We start from the raw sequence: 27,400 nt of genomic DNA on the forward strand, positions 1-27,400 counted from the left end.
CATGGCAGTCTTATTCAACCCCCTTCAAATAAAGTGTTACCATAAAATTTGATATACTTTAATCGTAATAGTAACAAATTGTTCAGTAGTGAGTTTTTTTTTTTAAATGAGAAATACAACTTGTAAAAGTTAAAATGTCAAACTCAGAGATTCACAAGAACCTTACAGTATCGGCATCGGCCAGCTTTACAATCAGTGCATCAAAAATAAGAGGAGCGTTGAGTCAGAATGTTAGCATAAATAATCCTCACACAGGGAGAAGAAGAAAAACATGATGAGCCTTTGATAGATTACAGGTGGTATATACGTGTGTGTGTGTGTGTGTGTGTGTATGTGTGTGTGTGCGTGTGTGTATGTTTTCCTGGGGCTGGATAATAAGGAATGTGTGGGTGAGGTAAAAACAGCAGGATTGATAAGAGGAGAATCAGTCGGTGCTGTCGCCCTCAACAAAACAGATGCATCAGCGACAGCTGGGGTCAGAGGTCATACCACATGTCACCGCACAGAAAAACAACCTGAGAGATGAATTTTTCGTGTATTTTAGAAGAATTTGAAACTGTGTAACTTTAACAGGACAGATCTGAAGAGAATATTTTTAATAATATTTTTAATAATTTTCATATTTTGTATTTTGTCATCTGAATATCAAATCTTAACCAAATCACAGACATTGAGATGAGCTGAAGCCTTTTCTGATCCAGAAGCTGTTCTGGGTTCTTCTGAGCCACCAACATCATTTTAGTAGACCTGCCACTCTTAGAAAGGTTTTCTGACTCTCACTGTTGTTCTCTGGAATCTTACAAATGGATGGTGATCATTTTCAGATAAATCCATGTCAGTAACATTGGGTCTTATTTTTATTGATTCTCTGTAAGCTGGAGGATAACCTTCTGCTTTTCGAAATCTTTTAGTCTGCTTCGTGTTGTTAGACAGGTTCTGTTGAAAGGATTTCTTCTCCAGACAGAAATCAGGCCTGAACAGATGAAATGCGGTCAGGGAAAGCTGATTTAGAATTAAAGAAGGTGGCAGCTTTTTTTTTTTTTTTTTAAACTGCTGTAAAAGTGAGTGGGGAAGCATGAATCGTCCCTGGCAACTGAAGGCGTTTCCTTCCTTTAATAACCTGAGATGATTTTTCTCAGGAAATGGTTCTGCATAAATAAACTGAACTGTGTTGAATTCTTGGCCTGGTTTCATATTTTCAGGTTTAAAACAAAGATGCTTCCATATGATGAAGCTTTAAAAACACATTTCAGATCCTCAGGAGTTATGAAGAGAAATAAAACATTCTAATGATTCCTTGGACTCATAAATACTCAAATCTCAAATATTTAAAGCATAAGATCAGATAACAAAGCACACTTTGATTTATCAAAGGAGTTTCTCTGAGTGGTGACCTCTGCCCCCCCCCCCTTCCCTCAGTAAGTGTGTTGGAGGAGCTGATAACTGATGTCTTTGCTCCTCCAGCCTCCATTGGACCCGAACACAACGTCACAAACGCTCACCTTTCAATCAGAGAACTTGAGATATTTTAAGAAGAATGTGTAGAAATTTCAGTCTCTAGACGTGCAAAGCTGGTAGACTCAGAACTATTTTAACTACTATAAAGGGGCTTCAATGAAGGATTGACAAATGCATGCCACACTTTTCAAATTTTCACATTTGAAAAACAATTTGAAAACCTCTCATTTTCCACTTTACATTTATGCACTACTTTGTGTTAGTGTGTCAAGTAACGTCTTAACAAAACTCACTGATATTTGTGGCTGTATCAGGAAAAACGTGAAGAGATTCAAATAATCTGAATTCTACACCAGCTTATCAGGGCCAATGTGGATAGAAAAACAGGAAAAGAAATTTTTCAGCCACAAACCTCAGAAATGTTCCAGAAAATTTTTTGATTTTTTTTTTTAATTTCTAGAATGTTCTAGAAAATTTCTGCGTTGACAATTTTCAACTTTTAAAGCTCTGATTTTTTTTTTCTATAATTTTTTTTTAGATTAACCTCAATATTTCCAATTTTTGTCAGAAATTGACACGCCATCACAGAGTTCTGTTGCATTATGTTAATTACACTAGAGAATAAATCTGTGAAAACCAGGCAGGCTGTGATGCAACAGAGGAGAAAGGAGATAATGCAATACTTTGCATAGTTGGTTTCATAAGCAGAGGTCAGGAAGGTCAATGATTCATCCTCTTCTTTATAGATATGAGCCTCATATCATTGGAAAATATTTCTGTGATTTACTGATTAAGTACCAAAGCAATGTGGAAGCTTCTTATTGTTGCTTCTAATTCAGAATTTAGACCTGCAGTGGTTTGATTTAGTTTAATTCAATGTATTTTATATGATTATGACAGTGAACATTAATCATAATTACCACAATTCATGGCAGTGGTGATCCTTTTTGGAAAGTTCTCCCACTAACAATAGTTAATTTCAAAGGACTTTCTTCTTAAAGTAAGATTAAGTAAGCAAATAAATAACCTGGCATGACTGAATTATTTTTATTTATTAATTTTTTACTTCTTTTTTTGGGTGGGAAAGGTTCCAGTGTGACCGAGCCACTATACGATGAACACGTTGAAAGCTCAGGGGCTCAGACGGTGGAAGGCCATTGTTTTCTGGCCGCAGCGTTGGGTGAGGGCTGTTCATGGGTCACTAAAAACAGGTTGTGGTCGTGGGTGGGGCGCCTCCAAGTTTATTGTTTGCAGCTTCCTGCTCTGATTGTTCTAAATAGAGAAACAGAAGACGATGGTGAGCTGAGGTTGGAGCTCAAAGATGTCCCAACAGGAGAACCTGGTGCCTTAAAATGAAACGGTTCTTAATGAAACTAGGACCTTTTCGTACTTTTTTCCATCAAGAATGACTAAAATGATACACATTTTAGTACCTATCTGACTAAAATTTGGCAAATATGCCAAATATTTTGGCATATTTGATATACCAAATATGTTATTGGGCATATCATATTAGCTCCACATGATGAGGATGTCGTCATTTATCACCTTGAAGTTTGCTTGTTTTGTTCAAACATCTTACGTTTACCTTGGTGTGATCTGACTGCTCAGGTGTTTAACTGCCAGAGTGAGGAAGTCAATTCAGAAGGAACATCACATTCAAACGAGAAGATGCAAAACCTGTCGAAATAAGAAAGTATCTCATTTAAGCAAGATGAGTTTTATATCCTGTGAGAACAAGAAAGTTCCTTTTTTATTTAGAAGTTGTCAGACAGGAAGGTGGCTAATGAGGGAAGGAGAAGATGTGAGGCAAAGGTCACCAGGCAAAGGTCACCAGGTCGGGGCTCGAACCTGTGACAGCTGCTTTAGGGCCTCCTTACATGGCCACGCGTTGCCCCATCCCACCACCGCAGCCCGAGTTGCTTCTTTTAACAATTAACAAAAACATCTTTTACTGACAAATTATGATGACTTAAACAGGCATAAAGAGAAAGTTTATGCAAAACCTTCCAGTCAGAAAGTTTATGCACAAACCTTCCAGTCAGAAGGATGTAGAGTCCCACTGATTCCACATTCTCACCCTCAGATATAAAACTCATAGCTGTTTTCATGTGCTACCCACTCTGGTGTTCCCAGCTAGTAATGAGTTTATCTGTTTTACTTGCAGGCATCTGTTCAGAGAGCAGCGGCGTTTCCACCACAAAACCAGATGAAACAGGGAAACCAACAAGTGCTTCTACTGTTACATCTGCTTCAATCATTGCCCCAGGCTCACCACAATCCAGTCATGAGTCTAAAAAGCCAACGAGTGAAGCCCCGTCCATAGGAACGACTCAGCAGCAACCCACAACGGTCACTAACAACCTTCCCACTGTAGCAGCAGCAAACACTACTACAGCACAGTCAAAAACCAATACACAGATCTTAACCACACCTGCCACCACGTCTGGTGCCATCAATCCTCCAACCACCACTGTCACCACCTCCATTACGACTGTCATCTCTACCTCGACAACAAACCAAGCTATAGGGAGTCCTGACAGCAACAGCAATTCAGTGTTGACTACAGCTACTGTGTCCAACAGAGGTACTGTGGCATCGACCTTAAAACCAAGTGAAAATGCTATGGAGAAGACAACCAACACAGCTGGTCCACCGGTGGGGCCAACGTCTCAGAGGAGCCAAGCAACATTGACGGCTGCCAGCAGCAACGAGGGCAGCAAAGCAGGTGAAGCAGCTTTTTGCTCACAATTGAAACACAACATATGCAACAATTGAGTGGTTGATGTCTCATTTCATGACATCATGTCTCAAAAGCCACAACTCATGAAGTTAGTCTGTTGGTTGAGGAACCAAACACTGAGGTTGAGAAGCTGTGGGCTACAATGGTGTATATCTTGTGTTCATGAGTCTTTTAACTCATGAAAAACGTTGCTAGTCATTGCAGTTTCATCCACATTAGTTCATCTTTGATGTGTAAAGCCAAATATGTTTATTAGGAAGAACAGGAAGAGACTTTAAAAATTGATGTTTGGTGTCAGATTGGAATTGCAGGAAGAGGAGTTCACTGGAGTGATACCTCACAGTTTAGGATTCTCCTCAACAACCTTCCCACACCTGACAAAGACCACCACCATGGTCATAAGGATGGTGCATTCTGGGTGATGTGCATTTTTCATTTCCAACCACACANAGTTTACTTTTTTCCATTTAGATCAAAGAGATAAATTCTTACTGGGTCCAACTCTTTGACTTGTGGCAGACGTCTTGCAGCTTGGTCTCAATGGCTACTTTTCTCTTGCTGCTCTTCCATAAAGGCCAGATTTGTGGAGTTATCAACCATTAATTACTCTGTCATCTCAAAGCCAAGCTGTGGGTCTCTGCAGCTCTTTATTTACTTCCATTGCTTCTCTGTCCCTGCTGGATGGGATAAGCCAATGCAGACAAAGGATATATTGCATTTGGTGTCTTCACCTTTTTCTCAGATTACATGTGATTATTATCTTTTGTTTAATGAGTAAAACAAGCTTATCTAAACTTAAACCACACGAGATAACTTAAAAGTTATCTCTTTTCCAGAGATAACTAAAATCACTAGATATTAATTTTGTTCCTGAAAAATCTAGATTGTTCTATTCTGTCTCTCATGACTCCCCTCTCAGGGTCAGTCCCTTATCTTCATTTCTTAGTGAGGAATCCCATTTTATCTCTTCCTCCAGTTCATAAGAATACAACCTTTACCAATCTGTCCTTTCTGATTGAAGGTCCCACTCCACAGACTGTGACAAAGACGGGGTTAGAGTCGACTGCACCTTCAAACTCCAACCAGGTCCCAGAGAGGAGCTCCACTTCCAGCCACACTCCGACTGCAAAAGACACTCTTGTCATCACTCAAAGCCCGACCCCTGCAGCCATGACATGGCCTGGGGTGACTGAGACAAACACTGAGACATTTCTGGTAAGTTGGACAATGCTGCCTTCCATCAGTTGCGGTTTTGACAAAACACACAAATTAACCATTTGCTTAACATATGTCTTTGTTCTCTTGCAGTTTTCTCTGAGCGATTCAGAGGTAAGATTTACGTTTTGATTTGAATCATTAAGTCTTAATCAAACCATTATGACTGTTTCTATTCTTGCAAATAACAAAAGAGGCAGTGAACACAATCCTGAGCCATTGTCCCGTCAGCCCACACCCTTCCCACTCCGTTTTTAGGTCCCCCTTTTTTTTTTTTTTTTTTTTTGAAGACTTGATGCAAGAGAACTACAAAAAACAATGCTATATTTATTTGAGCATAGCAGTTCTGAGTAGCCATTCTTTTCCAGACTCTCTATTTAAACTTCCATTTTTAATATGCTACCTGCATATTAAATCATAAGAGTTTTGCCCAAAGGAAAGAAATTCACTGGCATTCCTACTGAGAGGCTTGTTTCTTTGTATGGTATTATCTCCTGTTTAAATCCTGGTTCAGATCTTTAGTATTTGAACATCACTGTTGCTATGCTTAATAATATAATATGCAGGAGATATGAAGAGAATCCCTGTGGAGCAGAAGTACTATAATGATTAATAATATTTATTTAACCAGATACAAACCTCAATAAGATCTAATATCTCATTTCTCAGGAGAAGCAGTGTAGAAGTATCAGCATTTCCAGTCATACAGTGACATATATAACATCAGCTAATAAAAAGCATGTCAGACTACCAGAAGCAGTAATGATCATAACTCTGTTCTTCACGGCCTTTCAGCACAGCTTTTAGCTCAGAGCATCTCTCACTCTGTCAGTTTAGAGTCTTACTGAAAGTCAGCTTATGGATTTACTTCAAATTCATTTCGGAAGCAAAATTTGATAAGTGGGAAGACATTCAAGTCTTCAATTCTGCATTGAATTTATAGATTTGGACATTCTAACACATAAATATGCTTTGATCAGAACCATTCTAATGAACCATTAGCAGCCAAATCAGACGTTTTGCAGCTTTGGCTTCAATATGTCAGACCACTCTGCTGAAGGCCTCAGAGTTTGGTTTGAGAAAAGCTGCCTGATGGTGACAGTTTTAGAAAAGAGGGGTTCCTCAAATCCAGGCCTCCAGGGCCGGTGTCCTCGACACGCCTCAATCAGAAGACTGAATGACCCCCGCAGTGCAGCCCAGTTCTGCAAATGACCTGATTGTTTGACCCAGGTGTGTTGAAGCAGAGCTACATCTAAACCCTGCAGGACTCTGGCCCTGAAGGCCTGGATTTAAGGATCCTGGCTCTGGAGGAGGAGGCAGTGAGGTCTGCTATAAAAAGAATCAAGGTTTCCAACAGCAGGGTGGAAAAACACCTCAGTGGAAACCTTTCCTGCCTGTCTCCAGCTTCCTTTGTTCCCACATCTTATTTATATTCTCAGCCTTGTCTTTGACTGACAAACATACCACAGGACCTTCACTAACAGAAACAATCCGAACATGACAGCACAGGAAGGCCTAACCTCCGCCGTCACCTCTGACTGCCGAGTCCTGCCTCTGCCTCTCATTCCTTTTCAGCTCATTCACCGACACATTGCATTTTCACTTGCAGTCAACGAAAAACAAAACTCTGGTGCAATTGTGCAAGAGCTTCATGTCCAGCCTGCGTAACAGTACCTGCATCGCTACGCTGCAGAACAACGGGAGTAAGATTGGCAGTTTGATGATTGAAGGTAAAACAGGCTCCACCTGTTAGTTACTCACATCTCACATTAAACACCTTTTATTTAAACTCCTGACAATTCATCTTGCAGTCGACATCAATCTGGTACAGGAGCAACTTTCAAAACTCAAAGAAGAAAAAAAACCTGCCGAAGTACGTATTATTTTGTTGGTGTTGTATTTCCAGGGTTTGTGTGCCAGAAGCAGAAGTTAACCTCTGTTTTGTTAATTTGGAGGAACCGACAGACAACAAAACCCTGACAGCCATCCTGGCCTCATGTGGAGCCCTACTCATCATGATCATCATCCTGGGCGTCTGCGTGTCCCAACGCCGCAAGCCGTACAACGAGAACCAGGTAGGCGCTAAACGTTGCCTGTTCAACTGACATCAAACAAAGAGACAAAAACATTCAATTCACCTCCATTAGCTGCAAATGACGCAGTGTTAACATTTTTGATGCTACTGTCACACCTGAATTTCCCTAGAGTGGAACCATAAAGGAGGTTTCTGTTCTATCCTAAAATCCTTGAGATCATCTGTGGAGAAGATTAGAACCAAGACTAGTTTAATAAAAGTAACGCAAATAGAATTAACCAATGATTATTGAGGTAGAAAACCAGAAAACAATTCTTTAAACTATTATTCTTTTTACGTTGCTTTATATTTTTGGTGACACTCATTTGTCTCATTTTCCATCAGAAACAAGTTTCTTTGTAAAATTAAAGTAATTAAACAAAAAACTTTTAACTTATAATTATGGATTTAACTCTGCCCCTGTGAAATTATCACTATGTTAAATTACACTGCTGTGACAGACTGGTGACCTGTCCAGGGTGACCCCTCCTCTCGCCCGAAACGTTTGCTGGAGATAGGCACCAGCAGCCCTCCTGACCCCACTAGGGACAAGGATGTTAGAAAATGGATGGATGGATAAATTGCACTGTTGTGTAACCAATAAGTCAGGTACATGTTTATCAGACATTCAGTTAACTTGAATGATTTACTTTCTAAAAAGAAATGAAGAGTATCGCTCTGAATTAGTGAAGGAATATTTGTCAGTCTTACTGAACTGATGAAATATATACAAGTATTATCCAGATTTCTTCAGATTGTTGTGAAACTGTTCTCTTAATGTGAGAACGATCTGGTTTAAGTTGAAACTGGAGCAGAAGATTTTAGACATAAAGACTAACCGTCTCGGCAGTTGCACACCGACCTCGAAAGCCCAAACATTCTCAAAGACTTTGTTCTCCTCTGTGAAGCTGCACCTGACCGAAGAGCTGCACACGGTGGAGAATGGTTACCATGACAACCCCACGCTGGAGGTGATGGAGGTACAGCCAGAGATGCAGGAGAAGAAGATGGCGCTGAACGGGGAATTCAGCGACAGCTGGATCGTCCCCATCGACAACCTGATGAAGGAGGACGCGCCCGATGAGGAGGACACCCACCTGTGAGGACAAGGCTGCTGGACCCGGGTTCCACCCACTCCCACAGCGCACCGTTGGTGTTTGAAACAGTGGCAAAATCAACATACTGAGCTAAATTGAAAAACTTCACCAAATCAATCACTGACTATGACATTTCTCCAAAAATCTACTATGGTTGACATTCTGCTCCCCCAGGCCACCCTGTCAGTATATCAGTGAGTGTCTGACAAACAATCATGCCTTTTGAAAACCAGCTAGAATGTCTGCTTAGAGAATTGGAAATATGGAAATATGTTATGGAAAACTCACTCATGTGCCGCTCATTCTCACACGCCGCTCTGGGTGAAGAGCCACGCTCTGTCTGCATGTCAAAAACCACCACTGCCCACTCACAAAAGTATCAATCACTTACTGGACCTGTAATTTATGAAAAGAAATGGGACGTAAAAGCCCAGAAACATGGTTCTGTTCCCGGTCCGGCTGGGTAACTGGGTTTCTGATCTCCTCGGCTGGTCCAGAGTTTTAACTTAGACGACGTCAGGATACTTTAAAGCATTCTGGTGATCCAGAAGACGGCTGAACAGACACAGCTGAGCACTAACATCTCACCTGGGGAAGCCCAGCCTGTACAGGCAGATCAAATCAGATCAGTAGGAGTCAGATTACTGACAAGGTCACATGTGAATATTATGCTTTTTAGCTCCTTGTTTATTATGTTTTCAATCAATTAAGACAGAACACTGATTAAATTTGATGAAATATCTGCTCTCATGCAGTAGGTGTTCATGAGTGGAAGTTGTCAAAGTGTTCTGCAAATAGAGGCTTGACTGCCAACTTTTGCAATGTCTGCTTGCATTTATTATATGTTTTGTCAGATTATTTGATAATTCGTTTGAAAGTTACAGGGTTTAAAGTCACGAGCTCTCTGACAATCAGATCTTGTTTCAGTTGGAGCTTTGGATGGGATCGTTTTGCAGCACTGACAGACCAAGCTCCCAGAAACATGTGCTTTAGGAATTAAACAGTAAACAAAACATCACTGAACTGTTATTCACATAGGATCAAGGTTAAATAGAACAAGCATAAAACTTTCATTGAAATGTAAAATATTACTTTGCACCTGCCACCTTTAGCTGCTGTTGGGTTTATGAAGTAGCAACGTAACTTCATCTAATACTGCAGTTGAAAACTACCACTAGAACCGCTTTCAACTCCACTCAGTCATGAATCCAATCATCTGTGTGGTGTGATCATGAATGTGCTACAGAAACAAAATGGAAAAAGAGACAACACTGAAAAAATTAAAGAATTGTTTTGCATCTAAAATTATATCTCATGACGTTCCAATGTCAGAACTAGTAAATCCATGGCCTTGTACCTCACAAATTTCTGAGATGTGATCCGGGTTACATCCTGTTAGGAGGCAGAGCAGGGAACGCTCCAGAACTTTGCTCTACTGGTACTGGCCGTCTGACATCTGAATAGATGTCAGTGTCTTATTTTGCTCTACCACTTGGTACCATCTTATTGAATTAATTTTGCTCCAGATGATTTCTGATAGTCCAGAAAAGCACATGAAGAATTCCCTCATGGATATAAATAGAGCTGCACAATATATGGAATGCAAATTCATAACCACAAACTGTTGGGATGCATTTGGTAAAGGAAAATACAGGATCAGCCACAATGGAATTCAATGCTTTCCTGATATTGTGCAATTCTGGAAATGTCAATGTGTAACATATGTTGAAAACAAATTTAGAATATAGAACTACCATCAGAATTTTGAGACAAATTGTTCCAAGTGGATAGAAAAGTGTTTAGTTTCCAGTGGAAGGCTGACCTGCTTCTGGGTTTATTCAAACTGGAGATGTTGAGAGAGTTAAGAAATCTACTGCTGCCCACTCCACTGGAGAAGAAAAGAATCCATTTTCTCACTCAAAGCTAATATGAGAAAGCCTGTACATAGCTGTAGGATTCATGTTGTTTTTAAAAGATGTTGCTGATATTAAAGAAATCAAATCACATTTATTTGGAGACCATCACACAGAAGAAGCCAATTATTTTTTTCTAGTTTTGATCTTTTTCAACCAATCAAGAACTTAATATATATTTACCTTCTAGCTACATATATAGAGGAAAATCAGTCACTTTGGGCTCTCCAGTCCAAGGCCCCCATTCTGCTGTTTTTCTTGTGTGTAAAATTTCACTTTTGTTATAGATGTGCTACTTTCACCAGACTATGTTAGCATTCTTTAATGTATTTATGGTTTGTTTGTTGCTGAAGGCGAACAGGGGTCTGACACACTGGAAACTGTAAATTGTTGATGGCTCTTGCCATCGTCTTCTTGTATCTGTTCAGATTTGAAAATAAAAAAAACCTTTTTTTTTTCCTATTTCTTTGTGAGGCTCCTCTGTAATGCACCGACAGAGCCACCAGGGGGTGGAACATAACCAACAGAAACGGCACTTGAGAAAACTTGAACAAAATACAATCTTTATTTGTTATATACATTACATACAATGCAATACTACAAGGCTTTCTACACATTCTGTGTGTGCACAGAGTGGTGTGTGTGGATCAGAGAGTACCGGCCTTACACTTCCTCAGACCCACAGCGGGCTCTGGAGACGGGCAACGACCATATATGGTAATAAGTTATGACACAGCAAAGGTTGCGGGACCATTTCCCCAACATGTCCAAAAAAGAAAACAAGCATTTGGCATTGTTTGGTAAATTAAGGTGTTCAGAATGAAGCTTTCTTAAACAAAACCTTCTTCTGGTAAAAAACTGAAATGTTCCAGTAAAGTGGAGAGTCTCAAACATTATCAGAATACCTTCAATAATCCTTATTGCTTCCTCAAGTATTCATTTATCATATGAAACCATTCTGTATAGAAGCAACATGGGAGGAAAACACACATGCCACCACCACCTTTCATCATCATCCGGAATAAGTGCATCTAAAAGAAAAAAATTGGATTTCACCGAAAATTGATACACAGTGGTAAGTATTTTTTATTCTAATGATTATGTCTCTTTAAATCCATATTTAAGGCAAAAATAATCAAAATTAGCAGAAATGCATCACTGAGGGTCTAATGAATCCAATAAAAGTATCTTCCTACACTTAATTACCAAAATAAAAGAAAAACTGAATTTATTGACATGTACCACTCTACTAAAAGACATTACATTCCAGATTCATCGCTCTCCTCTCTGCCAAGGTTTAAAATGTCTGCCATGTTAAGAGTTTTGAAAGCTACGTCTGTTAGCGGTTATTAAAAGAGGTGATGCTCCTGCCAGAGAGCAACTAGCAATATCCTCCAGCTACTTTCACTCAATCCAAGAGAAACAAGAGGAAGAGGAAGAGGAAGTGAGCCTTCGTGGCTGGAGATATTTGATACCGTCTTCTACGCTTTCAATGCGTTTTGCTAAAGGTGTCCTTTGGTAAGAGAATAGCTGGATAACATTTAGTGATTTCAAATATCAGTTTCATGAGCAAAGCTCTAATATTCGTATGCTACATATGAAGCTTCCACAATCACACGTGTGATGGGGGACAGTGGTTTTTATCTCTGTGCTAAAGGATTGCAATCATAACAACTCGTATCACTTCGTTTGGCAAATTCTTCCTAAAAACACCAGGACTGTTTTCCCAGCGTTCCAACAGGAGAATCCCACCCAGCTGCAGGTTTTAAGCGAGCTGTGGTCCTCACCTTCCTGCAGTGGAGCCACTCAGCTGGTGAGACTGAAAACAGTTCCTGTCATCTGCAGTAAAGGCCAGTTACTGTTCCTACAGTCCTAAACTGGGACCAGTAAGGAATGCCTGGTGGGACATGCATGAATATTTAGCCTGATTAAAATCTATGTTTTATGACCAATAAGTTAAACCAATCAGTAAACAAAAATAGTAGAATCACTCCATACTGCGCTGTAGTGCACCAATAATCTGTATGTAAAATAGAATGTACAGATTTAAACTATTGAACAGTGGAGGGAGACATTTTACTTAGCCAGATCCAAGTATGTATCCCGGCAACCACACCTTTACATCAGCACTTTTATAACTGCTGCTTAATCAACTCTTTAAAATGATCTGATCCCTGACTGATGTTTCCTCAAGTGGGAGTTAGAAACACCAGCTGGTGAGTAAAAAAAAAAACAAACTGATGTGTTTAGAAGGTCAGAGGTCAGGAATCTACGACTATGAGGCACATCAACCTACATTTACTACGTCAAGAGCGTCATGGAAACAGAAACGGGAGGAGTGAGAGGAAGATTCACTCCGACCCATGCCTGGTGGAGTTTTAAACAGCCACGCTGTTGACCGACCACGTCAACACGTCAATGGATTTAGTTAGGAACACTAACAGAAAAGGTTTAACTATCATTCAGTTGTTTAGGTTTTAAACCAGAGTCTTAATAAATTTACAGATTTATGCTTCAGTTCAGTAAACAGCAGGGCACAGCTTTACCATTTTCTGTTCAGTTTAAGGAAATGACTGTAAATAAAAACTTCCCTGAAATTTATCAACTAAAACATACATTCTTTTCTGCTTTGTGTTAAAATCTGACACCTTTAATAGGCATTTACTTAAATAGGGAGGAAGATTTTTCTTCATAAAGCAAAAATGATATGATCAATGATTTCATGTATCGCATGAGGTCCTGCTGATTCTAATCTTTCTTTTTTTTTTTAAACTAAAGTAAAAGAGGAGGAAATGTGCTGCACATTCCATGATAGAGGTAGCAGCTTTGTGTCAACCAGAACATAAAAGTTTTAAAATTTTTAGTAAACCAATATCTATGCTGTGATTGATGCGTTATATGGTGGACGTCTTCAGTTTTGATGCATTTTATGAGCAGGAAAAAGTGATATTTTCAGATTGTGGGCATATTGTTTGTAGATGTAATTCAACATCTATTATCTGATCCACTTAACTGTGAAAAAACCAAATCATTTGTGGGTTTTCTCCACTCACACCAGGGACTTTAAGGAAACCTATAGAAGGTCATTCGTAACAATAATCAAGGTTCTTAAAGCACAATCACAGATTTTTTCCCCTTATGCTGAATATCTGATACAGGAACTAATGAGTGTCTATGTGTAAACTCAGAACGTTTAAGAAAGGTGGGAAACATTCCAGAAGAAAATGCATCCAATCCAGGAAAATATTCTATATGTATATTTACATATTTTGTACATAATTTCAGCAATTAGAATCAATTCACAGTCCGATAATTGAAGTGTTTAAACCTGTATTAGTCAGACCCAAAAGGACTTTTAGATATCTTGACATATATATAACTCTCTCTCTCTATGTATATATATATATATATATATATATATATAGATAGATAGATATATATACATATTCATATTTTTCCCTCATCGCACTCACTAAAACTACTAAAATTGTAAACTACATTTTTGTTTGTGGTTGGTGCGGCTGCATGTCGTCTAGAAAAAAGTGATGAGCTCCAAAGAAAGCCGAGCAGCTCTTCAAAAACAAAAGCAGCAAAGAAGCCGGACGATGAACCTGAACGTGTTTCCCAGGAGAGACGTTCAGGAAAAGCCTAAAGAACAGATGAGCTGGAGAAACTCGGCCAACTTTCAAGAAAAAAAAATCCACTGGCCTTAAAAGTACTCACTGAATGCCTGTGTGTGAAGAGCAAAGCAGAAGTGCAACAAATTTTCTTTTTGTCAAATTAAAACCTTTTAGAGCTTTGAGCGTTCGGCTCACACCTAAAGAAAAACACACAAAAAAATATAAAAAAGCACCAAAGGCTTTTAGAAAATCTCACTCATGTCTATCTAGCAAAGTGGTGCTGTGTTTTAATACCCTCATCGCCATGGTGACAAAGCCTGTAAACACAGGTCAGTTAAGTGGAGGTGGACAAAGTGGATTCAGCTGACCAGTCTGGTGTGTTTTAGGTGTGTGTGCACAGGTGTGTGTTCAGCCAGGTGTGAAAGGAGCAGGATGCTAGAGGGTGATCAGGTCCACCAGGTTGCCCTTCGGGGGGGTCATGCTGTCGGGGAAGAAGTTGACGAGCGTGTCAAAGAGCTGCGTTCGCTGAGCGTACGTCTGGTCTACATCAGAGAAGCCTGAGAGGAGGAGGGAGCAGAGGTCAGCGAGGATTGCCCCCCGGATCGTTTCTCTGCACTGACACTTACTGCTCATTTAAAGTAAAAACAGTGTTTATCTCCAAATATGATAAACATTATTTCCTCTTGTATTGTCGCCAACTGAAGTCAAGCAGACTCAACCTATCCAGTATCTGTATCCCACACATTCAGACTGAGTAGGGTCTTACCTAGAGGGATGAAATCAGAACTGGACTTGAAGAGAGCAGTTGGTAGGAGCTGGAACTGAAACACAACACAAACACGTGTGTCACCGACGTTCAGGAGAACAGAAGAGTCAAACGGCCCTACTCTCACCTACGGCTGGGTAGCAGATCCATTTCATTTTGGTTTTTGAAGATTTAATTCAAGGAAAATGTGGATTGTTTTCCACCAATGGAAACCTTTAGATTCTGGAGTTCAAAGTAGAAATGCAACGATCTGATATTAATATCTGTATCAGTCCCGATTTTGAAAAAAATAAATAAATGAATAAATTCAGTACCTTTATGTCTGTTTTAAGTCAGTTAGGCTGATTTCCTGTATTGGATCGTATCAGCTGACACTAAACCTCTGATATCGGTATCAGAAGTAAATCAGTATAATTGTTTGTTTTTTTTATTTTATTTTTAAGCCAAGCCTCTCAGCTCTACTCTCAGCTGTACATGCAGGTTGACATTCACTCCTGTTAGTTTTGGTCTTTGCCGAGTTAAAGAAGTGTGTGTGAAGGCTGCAGTACCTCTTTGGTCTCATCAGGGTCAGTGTGGTCCACGGTTAGCGACAGGTCGTTCTGAAGGTACTTCAGAGCATTCAGTGGCTCTGACTGGGCTTTCTCCTCAAACCTACCACACACAGTCATGGTCAAACACACTGGGTAAACAATGACAGACCGCTGTTACAGATTACAACCACTAGATGGCAACATGCTACAACTTTCAGGTTACCTCTACTACTATTTCCCATAATTTACTGTTCTCTAGTTTTAAAACAAAGTCCTGACTGTAGATGGCAGAAAAATCTTTGTATCTGCTGTCTTATCATTGACCTGAACATAACAGGTGACGGAGTGACAGTGAAATCTGCAGACCTGTATTTCCTGATGAGGTATCTGCAGTGGCGCAGCAGGTACTCCTTGGAGGGCCGACACAGTTTGAGGGACCAGAAGTCATCCAGGCGCATCTTAGGAGAACACGACTTCCCTGGGTTTCCTCCAAACAGGTAGTGCACCTGGACATTTTGGCATAAACATGCATGGAACAGACGTTCTCCAACACCTACACTAAATTATTCATGTAATACTAAATTAAAAAGAGCTCAGATGGGACTGATTGACCGGTGGTAGGAACAGAAACATGATCTTTTCATCGAAGGTACAGTGGTGAGAAAATAACGAGTGATATCTGTTTATCAACAGACGGACATTTAATGTTGGTTTTAACAATACTGACAAATTCTGGCCAAAAAACAAAGAAAATATATTTTCATTTTGTTTCTGTATGATGTAAGAAACGTTTTCTGGTGCTGAAAAAAATGAGGAAGCCACATTGATTCTGGATTTGTTGCTGCTCATGGTCAGGACTCCCTTGAAAAAGTTTTTAATCTCAGAGTTTTTTGTCCTGGTAAAATAAAAGTTACATTAAAAAAATATTTTAAAATCCCACTTAACTGAATATGAGATGAGAACAGGAATAATAAACCAGAAGTGATTCCTGGTATTCAAAAAGCTCCTGCTGGTCTGTGTGGAATGTTGTCGTTTTTATCTTTATTTCTAAGCCCTAGAACAGGGGTGGCCAAGTCCAGTCCTCGAGAGCCACCATCCTGCAAGCTTCAGATGCATCCCTGCTTCAACACACCTGAATCAAATGACTGGCTCGTTATCAGGCCTCTGTAGAGCTGATCCCGGTCTGTTGGAGTAAGGATACTTCTAAAACTTGCAGGATGGTGGCTCTCGAGGACTGGACTTGGCCACCCCTGCCCTAGAATATTCATGAGGCGGTATGCAGTCAGAGGGATGTGAGAGGAGGGTGAGGGTATTTTATCGACACCGTTTGGGTTTTGGACATGCAGACTGTGTGGCAGCGCAGCGTAGACGTGCTACCTTGTGCATCTCATCGTAGACCAGCTGGTGTGCAAAGCGTGGACACGGTTCCTCCTCCTGCAGCGTCTTACTCGGGTTTTCTTTTACAGCCTGATCATTCTTATACACACATGACCTGAGTGAACAAACACACACACACAACACAGAAGTGATGACGAGGAAGAAGACGAAGAAAAAAAACCCTGAATACATCCTGAAGCCATCAAGGAAAAAACAAACGTAGCGTAGGCTGTTCTGGTTGTGGTAATAAACACACAAACAAAGCCACACTTCCAGAATTAGTTTACCCCAGTTCTTACCATGTGTCATAAATTCAAAACAGGAACAAATTGTAGCACATGAGGGACTAAAACCTCAAATGCTAGTGATGTGATTCACTAGAAGCATTTGGCCACAGCTTTTCCTGCACATCGTGTTCACTGTGATCCAACTGTTCCCTGCTGAAACGCCTCAAAAGACGATTTCTTTTGTCCGCCGTTATATAAAGACACTGAGTGCTGGCAGCCAGCTAGTGCTGCATGAACACTGAGCCTCTGTGGTGTGATCACGGTGACAGAGCGACGCTCTGCATGTGTCGGAGAACTTCCTGTGAGTGTTGTGGTTACGATTAGAGTCGGCTTTCGTTTCGGGGCCTACCAGTTGTTGCGGGCGATGTCGTAGATCCAGAACGAGTTGCGCACGTTCTCCTCACGTTTGTCCTTGTCTTTGCTCAGCCCCGACAGGACGTGGATCTCATTGAGCTCTGGGTCGATGGTGGCTCTCTGGGTGAAACCCGTCATCGGAACTGGGAAACGGTGAAAAAAAGAACGTTTAATGACAAACATTTGTTGCAGATAAAACTCCGGTTGTCCTGCAGGAAGGAGATCCTCCAACCAAGAAGACAAAAGAAGCTCTGCCTAAAGTTTGCTAAGCATCCTATTGAAGGTATAGGTGTGCACTGATTGGAGATTTCCGGTCAATCATCAATGTTTAAAAACCTGAGCTGCTGAATGGTTGATGAAGATCTTTTTTGTCTGAAAAGTCGTCATTGTTCCCTTTAGCTAATTTTCAGACCTTTATAGATATAGATAATATTGGTATGTGGTACAGGGATGTGCCAGAAAGTCGATCCACAAAAGAATCAAGTTTCTCATTTATTACAATTCAGAAACTATTTAAAATGTCCCAAATTTGATTATAAAAAAGAAAACAAATCCGCTGTCAACAGACTTCCATTTTGTAACACTGAGTCGTTCTGACGTCGCCATGCAGACGGGACAGGAACTTATGAGGCCAGTCTGGATTTAATTAACAGCAGCTTGTTAAAGCAACTGGAATTAAAAACTCACCCATCCCAGAATCCTTCTTGGTACCATCAGATATGATCTCTACATGATCTCCATCCACATCGTAGCTGAAGAAATCGTTCAGGTACGTCTTTGACCTCTGACCCCCAAACACATAGAGACAGCGGTTTCTCTGTACAGTACAGAGGTAGCATCAGTTAGCAACAGGTAACAGTAGTTAGCTCTACCAGGATCCAGTCTGAAGTCAGACTCACGGTGTGGAAGAGCATGCAGTGTCCGATCCGGGACTGAATGTCCTCTGGCCCAGCGTTGCACGAGTCTTCCCGTAGGAGGCGCCACGTCCCCGCCTGGCAGTGGAACGCGTACAGACCGCTGAACTGTGGCTCCGACGTCCGACTGTCCTCCACGCTGCCGTTACACGTCAGGATGCGGCCGCCAAACGTGTAAATCATGTGCTTCTCTGAGTCCATGCACATCTGCAACAACAGGAGAGGGAAATCGGATCAGGTTGGTATTCTAATATATTTGGTAAGACGTCAGACATCAACAAAATTTGGAAGTAGTTTGGCTGGATCACTTTCTCATTTGGGGGTAATTGCTTCTCACTGACAGAAATAATTAGGTGACAGCCGCGGTAAGCACTGGTCACCCCACTGTTACCAACTTAGTGAATTGTTGCTTTATTTAGTGACTTTTCAGACAGAAGAAAACTTTTTTTTTTTTAAACTTATGATCGGCCACAAAAGTGGAATCGGTGCAGTCCTACTGATCAGCACGGCAAATACAGGAGAAAAGCTTTTTTATGTACATATAACTCATTAAACCTTGGAACTCAAATAGATTCTGATTTCAACCAGAGTGAACTTAAAGAACTGCTCATCGGTTGGCAGATTTATTGTGCACCTCTAATAAATTTGCAATAATAAAAATATTTACAAGCATGTCTTAACACACAATCACTTTCCAAATTTTGCTGTGAGTAGCAGGTAGTTGGTAGTTATTGTTTTTTTTTTTTTAAGTGAACACCTGATTTGTTGATTATTTGCTAAACAAAATCCAAACTAAAATTTTGTCTTAAATTTCAAAAACAGAAAAACATAAAGACCATTATGGGCTTTTATGAAATAAAATTAAGAAACAGGAATTGATATTTGATTTGTTGAAAGAGCTGCCTTCCACTGTTCACAGTTTATAGAAAAACTTGCAAATCTAAAAAAAATAGAAAGAAAACTGTCATTTTAAATAAACTACCCAAAGACAAGTTAAAAAACAAAAAAGTCCCTGAATTATTTTGGAAGCATTCTATTGGCTTTTGGATGTAGAAATCCACCAGGAAGAAGGCTGGTGACCAGAGGTCAGAGGTCAAGTGAAAAAGAATCTCCAATACAAAAACCCTGAGTAAAAACAAGGAGAAGGCAGAGTGAAACAGGAGCGCTACCTGGTGGTCAAACACCAGCTTGGGCCCTCCGTCCGCCGACGTGTCCTCGCTGAGGAGCGTCCAGGTGTTGGCCGTGATGTCGTAGCGGTAGAAGTCGCTCTTCAAGGACTTGCTGTTCCTGACGCTGGAGTCCAGGTAGCGGCCCAACGTGTAGATCTGCCGGCGCTGCGAGTCGATGCACATCTTGTGGCAGGAGCGGGCGCTCGGGCCATTCTGATTGGTGGACAGCAGGCAGGTTTACAAAGCTGCCACCTGCTGGTGGGTTTGTGTCGTCGGGCTGGCCCTCACCTCTTTTTCTGTGTCCCTGGAGATGCAGGCCCACTGGTTCTCCTGGACGCTATAGGCCCAGAAGTCGGCCAAATCCTGAGTGCCATCCCAACCCCCGAACAGGTACACCGTCTCTGCAGGACACACACACACGCACACACACATATTACATCACTATTGGAGACATCAGAGGAGTGGACATCTGACATTACGTCAGCTCAAATTAAGTTACATCAACAAATGAAAGAAGCAAAGGGTGATTTTAATTCTGCCGTTATTTCATGGACGAACTCCAGAGCATTAATCTGTGTTTGAACATTTAGCCGCCCTGCCCAGAGTACAGAGGCTACAAACACAAACACACACACACGCACCAGCTTCAAAGATACACTCAGAAAAGCAGCCCATCAACATCCAACAGACCTGTTCCATGACCACAACCAGCAAGCTCAGACATGTCAGAGAGGAAGGGCTTTATTCCAGACATGTATATGTCAAACTATTAGAATCTGATTCATCACTGGGTTGCTGTGAAAGTTAATGAACAAGTCCTAAATGTTTTTATTACGGCCGTCAACTGATTACAAAAAGAATGTAAGACGCAAAACATTGGATTAGGCCCGTCACCATGACAAATCTTGCTGGATGATAAATTGTCCCAGAAGTTATTGCGATAAATGACAATATTGTTTTAAGACCATTTTCCAGTAATATAATGTTAATGGCATAATGATGCAAGAACACATTGTCAAAGATCAATAAACTTTAAATTCTAATGAACATCTAATTCTGGAACGGGAAGACATTTTAAATAACCAAAATAAATAAAAAAAAACAACAAATAAAATGAATTATAAAGTCTGTGTAAACAGAATTGTTCAATAAAGGGATTCTGTAGTTAATACCAAAGCACCAGACTGAAGACTTTTGTCATCCAGTTTTTGGTAGAAGGAGAGAAAAGAGAAAATCAATAAATCATGCAAATGGAAATTGAGCTCATTTTAATTTTTCTTGTGATTGATTTATTATTTATGGCAACCGGGCTGATCACTTCTCATGTCTTTGATGCTTTTGTATTCATCCACTGTTCAAGCTTTTTATTCGTTTGTAGCAGTTTAGTGTTGCTTCAGCCGTACGTAGCTGCATGTAAAATGAGGTTTTGCTGCGTTATTCTGTTAACAGTAAATTCATTTCTGTTGCTGCTGCTGTGCTGCAGCGTCACGAAGCAGCGCCAGGTACAAAGAGAGGAGACAGAGTGGAGCTGTTCCAGAGGAAACGTGAGAAAAACAGCTGAGACAAAGTCGGGCGTTATGTTAAAGCTACAGCGCAGATGGTTTCCACAAAGTACAGAAACCTGTACAATGTATCTTGTGTTTAAAAAAAACAACAGCATTAAAATAATCCAGGTTAGACACAAAGGATCTATACTAGAAAGTATCAAAGAATCCAAAGCAGATGTATGTGATGATAAAGAAATTTGGCAAAATTAGTAGGTCAGACTTAAAATAGTAATTAAAGAATCTAATTGAATTTTTTTTAATTATTATTATTTTATTTGCCTTTGTCCAACTAGACGTTCTAGACTTCTGTTAGTAGGGGTCTGAATGTACGTATGTACATTTCAAAACTATTACAAAATAAAGTAAAAAAAAAAACAACCTTTTTGTAGATAAAAGGTAAAAGATTCCATGGTGGAACCAGGAAGACGTCTGTCTGCTGCTGCTCATCAGCCATGTTTTACCACACAGAACTGTCTGAATGGAGGCCACATTTCAGAGTACGCAGCGTGGAAAACGTGGACATGGTTACTGAAACGACTCCACAAACGGCACAATTTTAGAAGAAATCTTGAAACTTTGTGGCCAGTGTTACTTTCTTCTTTTATCTACAACGACACCAAATCTCCATCAAAAAAGCCTGATTGGTTCACCTCCAGGTTAACGTCAGGTTGATGAAACATTCAGAATCACATAATAAAGTGACTGTCAGCATAAAACAAGCAACCTAAACAATAAGGAGTTTAACTGTCCAATGATTCCTCTTTTTATAATAAATGGTCCATGGAAGTAAACTGTATCAACTTGCTGATGCATACTAACTGCTAACTGCTGTTTGGAGCGAGTCTGAGCTCAGCGCTGCAGTGACTCCACCCAGTAATCTGCAGATCCACTTCCACACATTACACAGGCTTTTATCCCAGCCTCAACAAATCACAACTGAAGTGATGTCACCATCAAAGCCGAAGTAGTGATGTGAGTTTTAAATGTTGGCCTGAAGGTGGCTGAGGGAGGAAACGAGGCTTAATTTGATTACTCCGAAACAGAGCTTTGCATTTCCAATCTGACGTAGGAGGAAGTGACTCATGGCAGCATCTGCGTGGGTCTCACCAGTCTGGACGTCAATGACCATTTGATGTCCTCCCCTCATCCCGGGCCTGTTGTCATCGGCGTCACCTGGAAACGAGGAGACGGGGAGGAGATAAGGGCGGAACATGAGGATGGAGGATGAAAGTGAGGGAGTGGGTGGGAAGGAAGCAGGCAGAAAAACAGAAAGCAGGGTTAGGTTTCCAGTGAACTTTCAGAGCTCTGGAGTGTTTAATCCAACAGACTGGGAGGATTTCCCAGGTGAATAGAAGCTCTCACTGTTCACGTCGTCTCGGCTGATTTCTTGGCTGCCTGTACCTTTGTTGCACTTGGGGATGATCTGACTCCACCTGGGCTTGTACTCCTGCTGGCTGATATACTGGTTAAACAAACCATCTAGCAGAGAAATGAGACGGTGGAATGTTGGGAAAGCAGTGAGCGTCGGCACATGTTCACTTCCAGAGAGCTGCAGAATGAGGCGGAGCCGGAGCCGCAGGGCCGTACCTCTCACTGCTTTGTCTATGAGCTCCTCACAGGCATCAAAGTCTCCTTGCAGCACCAGACAGTCGTGCAGGTGTGTGAGCATGGGGTGCTCCAGGGCTATGCGCGTCTTCTTCTGCAACGACTCGAAGGCTTCCGTGTAGTTGTGCTGCCGGAAGTGCTTGAGGCAGAGCCGGATGGCTTCCTGTTCTCTGTACTGAAATGACATGATGGACAGCAACTTTCATCGATTCCACAAGCTAATCTGAGCTTTGAAGACGACTTCCTGTCATTTTATGACACTGAATTAGGGATGAATTACCTGTACAGCTATATGAGGTCTAGTATCAGCCACTACAGAAAAACAGCTGAATTTCTTTAAAATGTTTAATTTTCTTTTTAATACAGAAATAATGTACTGACTTACAGCTTCATTTGCTAACTCTGCACCAGTACAGCTCACTTACATACACCAAGAACAAGTTTGGTCAAACATGTGAAAATAAACTGCAACAAACCTTTCAAATGGTTCAGAAAGCGCAATTAGGAATTCGAAATATAATGTAAAATAAATAGTAAAACATGATGTTGCTAAGAACACAAAGCATAGAATTAGACTGAATAGATCTGCCTTATGGATTAAGAACATGCCCATCTGTGTCCAAGAGTCAAGAAAAACTCATTCTGAAAGTATTCATCCTTCCTTCATTAAAAAAAACTTCTTTCTATGACGCATCAGAACTGCAAACAGAAAAGAGGCCCACATCATGATGGCAGCACCACCATGCTCCACAGCTGCAACAGATCTACGGAGGTTTAGAGAAATTCTACAATAAGTTTAAGTTAAAGAGAAAAAAAATCACTGAGATTGTATGATAGTGAAATAATATCAAAAATGTTCATAACCGATTACTTTAAGAATATTGCCTCTGTGGTGCCAAATGTATGTAAAGTTGTGTGTGTGTGTGTGTATATATATATATATATATATATATATGTGATTCTAGTGGCATAATAATAAAGAAAGAAATGCCTAAGTTTAAGTTATTCTACAAATTAATTCTCAAGAAAAAAGGTGTTTGAAATAGTTTAATTCATTTTAGAGAAATAGTGGAAATGTTAGGAGTATTTTGAAAGATAAAGCTTGGAGTTCTGACCTTGCTGTACCAGTTAAGGCAGGGCTGCACCACATCAGGGTCCTCAATGCCGTGCAGTTCAATGTACCAGATGCTGAAGTTAAAACTGGGACCCCAAGACATCAGAGGCACTACGGCAAACAGGCAGAAAAGATTCAGGGAAATTAAGGAGAAATGGAAAACCTGAGCATTGTAAACGAACCCGATCACAGTCGGATGCCTTTTACCTATTTTCACAAATCTGCAGGGAAACATCTGCTCATCAATCTTATGCTTTAACGTAAAGGTCTCCTTGTTGTAGTCGTTCTTAAGGCCACTGAGAGGCAAGCAGAAAGAAGACTGGTCAGTTCTGAAACACTATTTTAACTTTCATTGTTGGTTTATTTCACTAAAGCCGCAGTAGGAAACGTTTATAAAAATGCCTTTTACATATTTGATAAACCATCAGTGATATGTTTTTCAGGTATATATAACCATTTTAGCATAAAGTAGGTATATAAATATAACCATTTTGGCAGGTATACATTTCCATAACAGCATAATCTAGCAACAATGTTAACATCATCATAAAAATACTGTATACATCTAATTTGACTTCCTAATTTAGCGACCTCTTTAAAAACTCCTGCTCCTTCTGGAATTCCACCTTCAGGAAGTCATCAAAAACATCACTCCTCCTCCATTAACCCTTTAACGTTTTTACCAATATTTTTATAATGAGCTCAGCAGATGTGCAGTTCCACCTGGATTAGCTAATTGCTGCTGGCTAGTCTGAAAAAGCTGAGGAGCTCTGAGGAGGAGCTTCACCTAGAAAAGGTAGAGAGATCACCTGGACAGAGAAGAGTGACTGTCCAGTGTTGACATTTCCCTTCCTTAGGACACAATCCAATCCTGACTTAGAATCAAATTCCTTAAGGGTTTTTTTTTTATTTGCTCAAGGAGATGTGGCATTAAACTGTAAATCATGCTGGGATAGCAAAAACTGAGAACAAAGATAAACACCCCATGCGAAAATAAAACAGCTTAACTTTTTATTTCCCCCCCTGGTTCTGACAGCTAAGTGCTGTGCAAGAGACAGAGATCAAGTGGTCTATTTTAGAACTGGACTCTGTAGTCAAGCAGCTCACCTGGACAAAAGTTCTGTCATGTTCTCCTCACTCATCCCACCAAACACTTTGAACTTCTTGAGGTTGCAGACATGAGTCTTCTCATACTTGCCAAAGGTGATGCTCTGAACAATCGCTGGCCTTTCCAACTTCAAGATTAAAAACTGGTGAAGAACAGACAGAGACACAAAACAACATGAAGCATAAAAATAGCAAGGCACCATTCCTTGGTGAAGACTGGCTGTACCGCCAAGTATGGTGATAAGTTAACTTCTGTGGCAGTGCAGTGAAACTGAGGGTGTGTGTGTGTGTGGGGGGGGGGGAATCACACAGTAAGTAAAGCCACAAAGTTAGCAAAAATCACAAAAAGGGGAGAACCTTTTTGTCGTGAATGGAACTTTACACATTGTGTTTTGGTCAAGCTACCAGACTTGGCAAAGTCACTCATCTTTAAGTCCTTTCCTCCCAGGCATATCAAAAACAACTAATTATCCAGAGAAAAAAAAAATCATGTTTTCATTTAAACATGATAAACAACTCATTATTGGCTGTTGACATGCCTACTAGTTTCACCTCTTTTAAGAGCATCTCTAACCACTTCCCCTTTCTGCTCATCCTTTAGCCTGGCAGCTACACATGTTCTTTAGAACTCAGGCTCTACTGATAAGTCCAGAAGTTGAAGGCAACCCACTGATATTACAACCCTATAATCTGATGCAGATGATGACATCTGAAGGAGAACACACAACAACTTTGATTGTATTTAGGACACCAAATGTATTTAAACGTCCTGTAAAAACAGGATACACAGCATTGCTCAGGTGAATGCTGTGACTTATTGGTCACCTTTTGGTCTTGTAATCCCTGCTGTGTGATCTAAAAGAAAACACAGTCTTTGACCTCAATAAACCAACTTGTAAGGTGTGAAAGAACAAAGTGATCTATGAAGGAGAAAACCACAGTTGCATGTTTATTAAGAAAATGTGAACAAAAGGTAATCATCTCTTTCAATCATACAAGGCAGTTATTTGCAGATTAAAATGGAGACAAGTCAGCATAGGACTATTATGACGTTATGTGATGTTATTCGCTTATTTGTCCTCAATTTCACATTGATCAGGAAGTACAAAGGAAATGCACTTAAATTCATATCTTAATTTGTATATAGGGACATCGTTTTCTACATTTTATAGATGCAAAGTCATTGGCTAATTGGATCAGCCTACCTGTGGAGGATAGTTGCTCTCTGAAGACCACCTTGAGGACTGATCGTTAGGTTTATCCACCAAGATATTTCTAAGAAATGAAAAAGATTGGCTTTATTTACTGAGTCTGGAAAGTGACCAATCAAGTTAGTAACAACAAAGGCAAGAAAAGACTAAAAAAAATAAATAAATAAACATTTACAGGACAGTAATTATATAAACTTCCATACGCGTAAATGAACAGCTTCCGGTGACAGTATGAAGCTCGATAGTTCAATTAGCAGTAGCTAGCATGACGATGAAGCTGTGAAGAAGCAACAGCTAAAATATAGCAGACTTATACACTGTACCCGACATTACCAACACTCCACTGATTAAACAGTGTTGCCATATTTCAAGCAAACCACGAAGTCTGATTTAGTTTCAAAGCACAAGTAAATAGGCTAATTAGCTAATGAGCTGGTTAGCCAATAGTAACAGGACCTGTGTGTATCAACTTCAGTTATGCCAACATAAACATTTACCGCACAGCATGCTAATGCAACAAGGTATCGATTTTTGAATTTGGAGTTGTTTAAAATGCCCCATTTTTAAAAGATAGTAACATGTTTTGCTTTGTTTACGTTCCGACTGCAAGAACTCACAGCACCTTGTGCTATGACCAGTAACTGCTACTGAGGCTTAGCTACACGTTTATAATACGCAGTTTAACGTTGTATTAAGGGCTATAAATGTCACACGCTACTGAATCAGAAAATCTTTAGAATAGCCAAAATAAATAAATAAATAAACCATCCCAGCGAGCGCCCTTGTCTCAGCTAGCGCTGGCTGTGTTGGATCTGAGACGAGCTAGGCCAAGTCCAGCCGGCTGGACCGTCCACCGGTGCTCCGAGCGACGGAACGCCCTCCATCAGCCATTAACACTAATGCAAACATGCAGCTAGTTAATGTCCTCAACACTCACTCGGGTAAATATGTGGAGGAATATGAGCTCCATTTAAAAACGCTGAAAGTAAGAACTCTGCTTTCAGGAACGGCAGCCATCTTGTTAGAAAATAGCAGCTAACGGGAGGCTGGCTGGCTCTCATTGGCTAGATTTTCCAACTAGTCCCGCCTTCTCAGTCGAATAAAATTAGACCTGATTGGACGTGATCTCCCGACAACATTTAGTAATGTTTTATCGTCATTCTACATTTTTTATTTAGTTAACACTAAAAAAATGTTATTTTTCAAATTAATGTCAAAAAGCGAAATTAATCTATTATATTCACTATACATAGAGAAAAATATTGTCAACGTTTTTATTATAATGGCTTACAGCTAATA

The 27,400-nt window shown here is 40.3% G+C and overlaps 2 protein-coding genes and 1 long non-coding RNA gene across 4 annotated transcripts in view; 1 reads left to right on the forward strand and 2 right to left on the reverse strand.

The window, feature by feature from the left end:
• Positions 1–10,963, forward strand: part of podxl (podocalyxin-like) — a 33,050-nt gene extending 22,087 nt beyond the window's left edge. The window contains exons 2-8 of the mRNA XM_015020835.1: positions 3,626–4,186; positions 5,223–5,416; positions 5,510–5,530; positions 7,026–7,146; positions 7,228–7,289; positions 7,372–7,491; positions 8,399–10,963. Of these exons, the coding sequence (XP_014876321.1) occupies positions 3,626–4,186; positions 5,223–5,416; positions 5,510–5,530; positions 7,026–7,146; positions 7,228–7,289; positions 7,372–7,491; positions 8,399–8,593 (1,274 nt within the window). The 3' untranslated portion in view covers positions 8,594–10,963. The remainder of the gene's footprint in view (positions 1–3,625; positions 4,187–5,222; positions 5,417–5,509; positions 5,531–7,025; positions 7,147–7,227; positions 7,290–7,371; positions 7,492–8,398) is intronic.
• Positions 2,482–3,172, reverse strand: LOC106938701 (uncharacterized). Its single transcript, XR_001422680.1, has 2 exons — positions 3,047–3,172; positions 2,482–2,804 (listed from the first exon to the last, which is right to left on the reverse strand). It is a non-coding gene; the product is annotated as an uncharacterized LOC106938701 (long non-coding RNA).
• Positions 10,964–14,376: 3,413 nt separating the features above from the next.
• mkln1 (muskelin 1, intracellular mediator containing kelch motifs) lies at positions 14,377–27,156 on the reverse strand. Of its 2 annotated transcripts, none has more exons than XM_015020834.1 (18): positions 27,039–27,156; positions 26,096–26,165; positions 24,891–25,033; positions 23,991–24,079; positions 23,785–23,894; positions 22,652–22,844; positions 22,466–22,543; positions 22,172–22,237; positions 19,806–19,918; positions 19,518–19,730; positions 18,334–18,555; positions 18,122–18,251; positions 17,430–17,577; positions 16,794–16,908; positions 15,783–15,922; positions 15,435–15,537; positions 14,887–14,941; positions 14,377–14,677 (listed from the first exon to the last, which is right to left on the reverse strand). In XM_015020834.1, the coding sequence occupies exons 1-18, from the start codon at positions 27,116–27,118 to the stop codon at positions 14,556–14,558; spliced, it is 2,190 nt and encodes a 729-aa protein (XP_014876320.1). In that variant the 5' UTR covers positions 27,119–27,156; the 3' UTR covers positions 14,377–14,555. The 2 variants fall into 2 exon arrangements, with proteins under 2 accessions (XP_014876320.1, XP_014876319.1); XM_015020833.1 differs by having other exon boundaries at positions 22,427–22,543; positions 27,039–27,155.
• Positions 27,157–27,400: the final 244 nt, after the last annotated feature.

Source organism: Poecilia latipinna, unplaced genomic scaffold (assembly GCF_001443285.1).
Source record: "Poecilia latipinna isolate Pla-1442-1.1 unplaced genomic scaffold, P_latipinna-1.0 Scaffold2670, whole genome shotgun sequence".
In the NCBI taxonomy this organism is placed as follows: domain Eukaryota; kingdom Metazoa; phylum Chordata; class Actinopteri; order Cyprinodontiformes; family Poeciliidae; genus Poecilia; species Poecilia latipinna.

Coding starts and splice junctions, on each gene's coding strand:
- mkln1 (XM_015020833.1), bottom strand. CDS start 27,118: ATGGCTGCCGTTCCTGAAAGCAGAGTTCTTACTTTCAGCGTTTTTAAA. Junction 23,895..23,990: donor CTGCAGATTTGTGAAAATAG/GTAAAAGGCATC, acceptor TGTTTGCCGTAG/TGCCTCTGATGTCTTGGGGT. Junction 22,238..22,426: donor CAGCCGAGACGACGTGAACA/GTGAGAGCTTCT, acceptor CCTCGTTTCCAG/GTGACGCCGATGACAACAGG.